Source organism: Pteropus alecto, unplaced genomic scaffold (assembly GCF_000325575.1).
Source record: "Pteropus alecto unplaced genomic scaffold, ASM32557v1 scaffold48, whole genome shotgun sequence".
Classification (NCBI taxonomy): domain Eukaryota; kingdom Metazoa; phylum Chordata; class Mammalia; order Chiroptera; family Pteropodidae; genus Pteropus; species Pteropus alecto.
In genome coordinates this window covers 2,034,175-2,042,800 of record NW_006442110.1, presented here as the reverse complement: position 1 = coordinate 2,042,800, position 8,626 = coordinate 2,034,175, and the positions used below count along the sequence as shown (strand labels likewise).

At 55.6% G+C, this 8,626-nt stretch overlaps 1 protein-coding gene across 1 annotated transcript in view; it reads left to right on the top strand.

Moving 5' to 3' along the window:
• The window catches only part of SSPO (SCO-spondin), a 46,904-nt gene extending 42,881 nt beyond the window's left edge, over positions 1–4,023 (top strand). Inside the window, 7 exon segments of the mRNA XM_025039004.1 lie at positions 48–94; positions 861–1,078; positions 1,315–1,410; positions 1,518–1,578; positions 1,835–1,965; positions 3,304–3,454; positions 4,001–4,023. Coding sequence (XP_024894772.1) covers positions 48–94; positions 861–1,078; positions 1,315–1,410; positions 1,518–1,578; positions 1,835–1,965; positions 3,304–3,454; positions 4,001–4,023 — 727 coding nt within the window.
• Positions 4,024–8,626: the final 4,603 nt, after the last annotated feature.

Here is an 8,626-nt window from a genome sequence, read left to right as displayed (position 1 = left end):
TGGGGGAGGGCACGGAGGAGTCTGAACACGTGCTTCTGTCTTCCCAGTGTCTGCCGAGGTGGAGCCTTCAACTGCTCCCTCGATGACTGTGAGGGTGAGATGCGGGCTGTCCGGCCCCTGCTGGTCCCTCCAAAGCCCACCCGCCCCACCCACCCTGGGCAATGCTACCTCCTCCGGGAAGCCCCTCCCGCCATCTGTCCGCACTGCTCAGCCTGGTGCACCCTGGGAGGTTGGGGGCATTGGTCAGGTGTGCCGTGTGCACACCGAGCCAGGGCTGTGAGTGACACAGGAAGCGGAGGGTTATTTCCAAGCAGATGAGGAAACTGAGGTCTAGAGGGTGAGCTGAAACAGGACCCTTGTCTGGCAGTCCCCACGCAGAGGCGTCGGCCCTGTGCTGTGTTGTCCCATCCGGTGAAGGTCGACGGGCCTTTCCTAAGGTCCCATATGTGCCCAGCTCTGCCACAGTGGGCTCTTTGTGGATTCAGAGAACCCTGGGCACCGCCAGCCTGGCAGCCGAGGGCAGGTGGAGCCGGGACAGTCTCTGGCTCACTGACAAGCGAGCGGCACCCACAGGGCGTGAAGTTGGTGCTGCAGATGGAGCCGTCGGGGTGGACGGGACTGGTCAGGGGAGGCTTCCTGGAGGAGGCGAGACCTGAGCTGGGCGCCAGAAGTGTTTGGGAGGGTGGATCGGAGTCGAAAGGTGTGCGTGGAGGCCTAAAAGTCCAGAGGCTGCCGGAGCTATGTAGACAGTGCTGTGGAGCAGAGACGGGGTGCAAGGGGCGCCCAGTGTGGAAGCGGGGAGGACAGAGGCTGGACCCGGCACTGACTCGAGTGCTGGGGTGGGCGGTCTTCCCTGGCAGAGTGCCCCCCTGGGGAAGTGTGGCAGCAGGTGGCCCCTGGAGAGCCGGGGCCCTGCGAGCGGACGTGCCAGGAGCTCGATGCCACTGAGGCCCAGGGCAACTGCAGCGCGGGGCAGGCCCAAGGCTGCGTGTGCCGGCGCGGGCACTTCCGCAGCCAGGCAGGCCCCTGCGTGACCGCAGACCGCTGTGAATGCTGGCGCCACGGGCGTCCCCACCCGGTGAGACACCTGGGCCCCGCCGTGCCACCTGGCCCTTCTCAACCCGGCCTCCCTCCCGTCCCTACTCTGGGCCCCCAAGGCCCGCCTCCCCCCTGAAATTCTTGTTGCCAATGCCAGCCGCAGCCCTTTGCCCTGGCTGGGCCCCCAGGCTGGGTTTGGGGTGGGGTGGCTTTGCAGAGAGCCCACAGGTGAAGAGACAGAGGTGGAGCCAAGCGTCCGCCCTCTGCTGTCCCCAGCCCGGATCCGAGTGGCAGGAGGCCTGTGCGAGCTGCCGCTGCCTCGGTGGCAGGAGCGTCTGCGCCCAGCACTGCCCGCCGCTCGCCTGTGCCCAGGTACCTGCCCGCAGCCCTGCCGCCCTCTCCGGGCTCCCCGACTCCCACCTGGGTCCCTCCCTGGAGGCCGGTCTGAGGGCCCAGGGCGGGGACTGCTCTCTCTGCAGGGCGAGGTGATCGTGCAGGAGCCAGGGAGCTGTTGTCCCTCTTGTCACCGGGAGACTCTTGGTATGGAGGGGACCTGGGGCGCCTCCTGCTGCTCCTCTGCCTGCTCCGGGCCCCTCGTTCCCACCCTGGGAGACCTGCCTTCCCCAAACCTGCCCCCATGGGGATCGGCAGAGTGAGGACCCTGGTGCTGCACGTGGAGCCAGGGCCCCCCCAGCCCCACGTGCTCAGGTCTACACTCTGTGCCCTTCGTAGAGCCCCCCGCCCCACCTCCGCTCACAGCCTCTCCCTCTGCCCCACCCCTACCTCCTCCCCACAGCGGAGCGGTCAGCCTCCTGCCAGCGCCTCACCGAGCTTCGAAACCTCACCAAGGGCCCGTGCTACCTGGACCAGGTGGCAGTGAGCTACTGCAGCGGGCACTGCCCGTCCAGCACCAATGTCATGCCTGAGGTCAGCCTAGAACCTGGGCAGAGCCCAGAGCACATGAGAGGCACGGTCTATCTCATGGGGAGACAGCTGATCAGAGCCGGAGCCGGGGGCCAGTCTTCGCCAAGGACTGGCCTACGCCTGCTGCTTGGCCCGGCGACCCTGGGTGGGGTGCAGCTCCGGAGCCCACTGTGCACCTCCACCCCTCTACCTCTCCTGCTGTGGTCCCACGCAGCTCCCAGCATGCTCCTGGGCAATCTAGCGGGAAGACAGCAAAGAAAGGCACAGCGGGGCTAAGCGGGCTCTGAAATCAAGGCCGTCAGACAGTGAGGGAAGCTCCTGGGGACCGACTCCTGCCCCAGACACTCGCGAGTCCCTCTGGAGCACCAACGAGGCTCCGCCCTGCACGGACTCTCCTTGGACCCAGAAGGCCGGGCCCTGCAACTTGTGGGGACCTCCCCAGGACTCTATGCCCACCCAACTCCCGGTCCCTGAGCCCGGAGTCCTGCGGCTCCAGGTCCATCCTGCCAGGGCCCAGCCTTGGCTCCTGGCCCTGCCTCGGGTCCCCGGTGGGCATCCCGCCCCGCCTCGGCCCACCTGAGCCATCTATGCCTCGAAGGCCAAGGTGCATTCCTACCTGCTTCTCCACCCGGGGCCACGCTCCTGCTTCCCCGGCCATTCCCTGCGCCTCCTGGAAGTGCCTTCCCAAATCACGTTTGGACGTCTTAAAGCATAGAGCCGGGAAAGGAAGTGAAGAGGTTTTTTTCTGAGGAGGAAAAATCAGTGATAGCGGAATAGACATCAAAGGGAGTTTTTTTTTCTTTAGTGAATCTTTTGTAGTTTTTAAACCTATTCTAAAATAAATTAGAGTAGAATTATGCGTGCAGTTAAATCAAACATTCGGTGGGACTTACACAGCGTTACTGTATCAGCGCAGAGCGAGAAGGTTCCGCTCAGGCGCCAGAGCTCACTTTGCACTTAGGATCAGAACTGGGCAGCTCGGGGCTCCGTTATCCGCGGTCTCACAGGCTAGTCTTCTGTCCCTCCCGCCAGACTGCAAGCCCCTCGCTGGAGAGGTTGTGTCTTTTCCCTCTCTTGCCAAGAAGCATGTTGAAAGGATTTGTTTAAACTGTTTGATACTCAGACGGGTGGGGGCCGCCGTGAAGGAGGTGGGCTTCTTGGAGAGCGGGGACTTGGTGGTGACACACCCTTCCCAGCTGGCTGCCCTGCTGGGCGAGGAGCACTGGATCTGGCCCGCCCTCGGCCCCAGGCCCTCTCGGATGGAAGAGCCAGGAGAGGGCAGGAGGGCGGTTTGGGCAGACTCTGTCGGGCCCTCCCCAGCTCCGCCACCCTCCTCGCCAGGAGCCGTACCTGCAGAGCCAGTGCGACTGCTGTAGCTACCGCCTGGACCCCGAGAGCCCCGTGCGGCTCCTGCACCTACGCTGTCCGGGCGGCCACATGGAGCCTGTGGTGCTGCCCGTCATCCACAGCTGCCAGTGCAGCGCCTGCCAGGGTGGGTCTGGGCCAGGGCGGGGAGGGTCCTGGCCTGGGTTGGGGAGGTGGGCCATGGGCACCTGGGCCTGGGTCTGGGCTGGCCCAGGGTGCAGGCGGGGGCAGGGTCCCGAGGCGCAGCCCCCGCTGGATTCTTGGTCTGCGTCCTGCCTTTCAGTCCGTTCCTCTTCTCTGCAACCCTGTTGATCTTTCCTCCGATCGTGCGTCGGCTCGGGTGTTTGCCGTCCGTCCACGGTGCCTGGTTCAAATCCCAGCTTCCCTCTTGCCCTTCTTGCTGAGCCTCCCTGACCTCATTTTCACAGCCTGGCTGGGAGGACTCCGTGAGAGCCAGCCCAGCGGGAGGGCCTGGCGGGTGCCTGGTTCTTGTTAAGTCCCCGGTATGACATCCTGAGGCCACAAGAGCTGCCTTTGCTCTGGGCTCCTTCCTGGCAGTTTGTCCTTCCTCTTCTGCCGGCTTGGCTCGTTCGCTTCCCTCTCCAGCCCCTCCCCTTCCCTGCCTGATATTCTGCTTCTTTTGCTAGCTCATCTCCCCCTACTTGTCCTCCAGGAGGCGACTTCTCAAAGCGCTGACAGCTCTCCTGTATGAGGCTGCCCTGCCTCGCACGTGATCGCCAGGCTCAGCGGCGCCGACCCTCGCTCCCATGCCCGCCGTCCATGCCAGGCCCTGGCACTAGCAGATCCCAAATAAAGTGACATTGGTGGCAAGCACGTGTACAGAGTCTGCGTCCAGGGGCCCAGGGGGGAAGGGGAGGGAAGGCAGCTGCCCGCCCCGGCCTGGACTGCCTCCCGGGGACCTCCGTGAGTCGGCTGGTGAACTTGGACAGATCGCTTCCCATACCCGAGCCTCAGTTTCCTCGTCTGTGGCAGGTGGAGCATGAGGTCGGAAGGCCTCTGCTGTCGGACACCTCTCACGCCCCAGGCTGTCCCCGTCACCCCATGCAGCTTCCACCGCGGCAGAGGTGGCATTTCCGCGCAAGCCCTGCCATCTCGTGCTGACGTCTGCTTCTCCTCTTTTTAAACACTTGAGTCGACGTATAATTTCTGTACCACGAAATCCACCCATTTTAAGTTTACACTTCAGTGACTTTTGCAGAAAAACACCAAGTTGTCCACTCACCGCAACCCAATTTTAGAGCATTTCCATCATTTCACGCCCATGTGCAACCAATCCTTCCCACCTCCGGCCCCAGGCACCCACTGAACTGCTTCCTACCACAGTAGATTTGCCTTTTCCGGGCATTTTACATAAATGTCTGGCTTCCTTTGATTGGCACGTTGATTTGAGGTTCATCCACGTAGCGTGTGCAGCAGCTCGTTCATTTTGGATGTGAAGTCGTTATCCATCGTGCGATAGACCACGTTTTGTCTCCCCCTTTGCCAGTGGATGGAGTTTGAGTGGTTTCATTTTTTTTTGCTGTTTTGAAGACAGCTGCTATGAACAAGTCTTTGTGTGGGCATATTTTCATTTAGTTTGGGTGTATACCTGGGAGTGGAAATTGCTGGGTCGTATGGTAAGTGTATGTTTAACTGTTTAAGAAACTTCCAAAATGTTTCCCAAAGTGGATACACTGTTTTACATTCCCCCCAGCCTTGTGTGAGAGTTCCAGTCTCTCCACATCCTGTCCAGCACTTGCTATTATCCTATCTGTCTTTTTCACTTTTTTAAGTAGCCCTTCAGTGCATAGGAAGTGGTATCTAATCGCCATTTCGATTTGCATTTCCTTAATGACTAAGGATGCCGAGCATTTATTTCTTCATGTGCTGATTTGCCGATTGTGTGGCTTCTTTTCCAGCTTCTTTTCTTTCTTCCCCGGGGCTTTACAGACACAGAGCAAATCCACGTGGCCTTTGCACAAGCACAGCTAGGAGTAGATGTGTGAGGACGGGATGGGATGTAGTTCACACCTCTTGGGACGACCCTCACCTACTGGGGATGGGAGCTGCAGATCCCCAATGTTTGCACAGACTTTTTTTGGGGGGAGGCGGGGAGGGAGGACATTCTGTATAATTCCCAGAAGTGGAATGAAGACCCAATGCCCGGAGCAGTGATCCCTAAAATGCGCCCCGCTGTCAGCATTTCATCTTCCCCGCTTTGCTCTCCCAAGTTCCAAGCTCTGCCCTCTGGGATCGCTTTCTAAGACCAAGTCCTTGTCTCCGGCTCTGCTCTCAGGGTGGGGTGGAGCAGGAAAGAACCAGGCTGGGGTCCCAGTGATCCTGGGCATTACCTTCCCTCATATTCCTCAGACCGCCCCCACAAAGGAGAGTCCCATTCAACTACAGTTATTGGTAAAGGGGAGAGAGCCAAAGGGAGAGAGGGAAAAGAAGGAGGATCTTTGATTGATTAATTGGGACACAGGAAGGGTGACTCTTGTGTGAGCAACGAGAACTTGAATTGTTCTAGGTGAGTCTCTGAATAGGGGCCTGTTGTGCCAAGCCACGAAAATCTGGTTCCTTCACACCTGGTGTCCTACTCCCAGTCTCTAGGAAATCCAAGTCCTGGATCCATACTGAAATCCATCTTCTCTCTCCTGTACCTGAGTGTAATGCTTTGAGAGAGCATCGCCCCAGGGAATTCAGTGATATGTCCTCTAGGAGGCCAGTGGCAATGCCAGTGGATGAGCCTGGCAAATGTCAGGATGCACCAGGGATCCACTGTGGCAGAAATGGCAACAAATCCCTAACGTGAGACAATAGAGACCAATGGGCATGGGCAACCCGACCCAAGTGGCATCTCTGTGGTTGTTTCAGTTAGCTGTTGCTGTGTAACAAATTTCCACAAACTTAGAACAACTCCCCTTTGTTATCTCGTAGTTCTCTGCTTAGGGTCTCACAAAGCCAAAAATCGAGGTTTTGGCCAGAAGAGGCTCTTATTTGGAGGCTCTGGGGGAGAATTCACTTTCAAACTCATTCAGGTTGGCTAAATTCCATTCCTTGCAGATGATGGGCCGGCTGCTGCCTCTGGGCAGACGGCACGGGGTGGATCACACACACCTGCTCTGAGTCCCAGAGTTCCAGAGTTCCACGCAGCCTCCTGGCTCCCCTCCCTCTCCTCCTAGTTGCTCGACTTACATAATTCCTGTGTTATCCACACAGGGGTACACACTGTCTCTCATTCTTTCTCAGTAATGCAGATTCCCTTAGCAGTGAGTGTACCTGGCAGAGGGTGGCTGCTCAACGCATACAAAGCTGTGGACTGAATTGTGTCCTCCCCGCCAAATTCATATATTGTGGCCCCAACCCCCAATGTATTTGAGAATAGAGCCTATGAGGAGGTTATTAGGTTAAATAAGGTCATGAGGGTGGGGCCCTGATACGATGAGTGTTTCTATTAAAAGAAACACCAGAAAGCTAGTTCTCCGATCTCTCTCCCAAAGTACACACAAAGATGATGTCCTGTGAGCACACAGCGAGTTGGCAGCCACCTACATGCCAGGAAAAGAGATCTCACCACAAACTAACCATGCTGGCACCCTGATCTTGGACTTCCAGCCTCCAGACCTATGAGAAAGTAAATGTCTGTTTTAAGCCACACAGTCTCTAGTACATTGTTGAGACAGTCTGAGCTAATACAAGGTCAAATGTCGCAGTTCTGCCCACAAATTGAATCTCTCTCAATCTTCTTGTTGACCCTGTGAGTCAGTTCAATCCTGGCCAGGAGAGCAGGGTCACATAATTGAAAGCAGTTACTTGGTACCTGCTCAGGGGTCTATTTAACATATTTCACAATCAGTAAGGCAATATATATTAATACAAAATTTTGAATGTAAACTGTATTTTTATTTAAAACTTTGAATTGTGACTTAAAACACACACAAAATTCCATAAAACATAAATGTACAATTTAATGAATAACTGTCAAACAAACATCAGGGTCTAGAAATAGAACACTGTCCTCACCCCACCCTCCAGTGGCACCTTCCTAACCACACCTGTCTTCCTGGCTCCTAAAATTAACTTTATTGAGGTCTTTATAATAATTACTTCTTTCAATTTTTGTAGTTTCCTCTCTATGTATACATACTGGGAGGGCCACAGAGAGCTTTCTGGAATGCTGGAGATATTCTATATCTGCTCCGTGTGGTGGCTACATGGCACACATGTAAAAATACATCAAGTTGTACACTTAAGATTTCTGCACCGTACTGTATATTATTTGTGCTACTATTATACATATTACATCCATATATTTAAGACTAAACAATATGCCGTTATAATTATTACTTTATGTAATTTTATATTTTTTAAAGAACATGAGAGGAGAAAGGAGAACAAGTATATATTTATAGAGTTTGGCTCTCTTCTAGTCTTTGCCACTTTAAATTCATCCTCTACTCTACAGTTGGACTGATCTTAATAAAGTGAGAATTTGCCTACACCATTCGCCAGCTTCAAACTCATTTCAAACTCCTAAGGTAGCTTCAGTGCCTTCCACATTCAACTCCGGTGTATCTCCCCAGCGTCATTTCCTGGTGTCCCTTCTTAAAAGGGCACTAATCCCATCGTTAGAGCCCCACGTTCATGACCTCATTTAAACTTACTTACTTCCCAAAGGCCCCATATCTAAATGCGATCACACTGGAGTTAGGCCTTCAACATACGAATTTGGGGGCCGGGGCACAATTCCATCCACAGAACCTCTTTACTTGGCTAATTCGTACCTCTTGTTTCAATTCAGCTTAAGCGCCACCCCCTCAGGAATCCTTGGCTAACCACCCCGTAGCTTCCCACCGACGCACTCCAAGGGGAAGAAGCGTGCTTTACAAGGGTCTTCTGCTTCTCCCTCTCATTGTATGTGTCTATTTTGTCATTATCTGGTTTCTGGTTTGTTTCTCCAATACTCGATGAGTGTCGTTTCATTCATCTATGTATTTCCAAACCTTGCACAATGCCTGGCACATGGTAGGCAACCAATGATGTTTTTTAAACTAATGTAAGAAGAAGCATTGCCCTCCCTGATGAGCTAAAGTTTGGCACCTTCGAGGATGACACTGGCCCTGAAAATGCGAAGGAAACAGGCGCAAGAACAGGGACTCTCGTCGCCCAAGCAGAGCACGTTGCCCTCACCGCGGGGCCCCGAGAGAGCGTCGCGAGGCCGTTGCCTGCGACGAAGGCGGGAAGGACAGAGAGCGAGCGGCTCGGTGTCCAATCAGAACCCCGCATTCCAGGAGCCAAT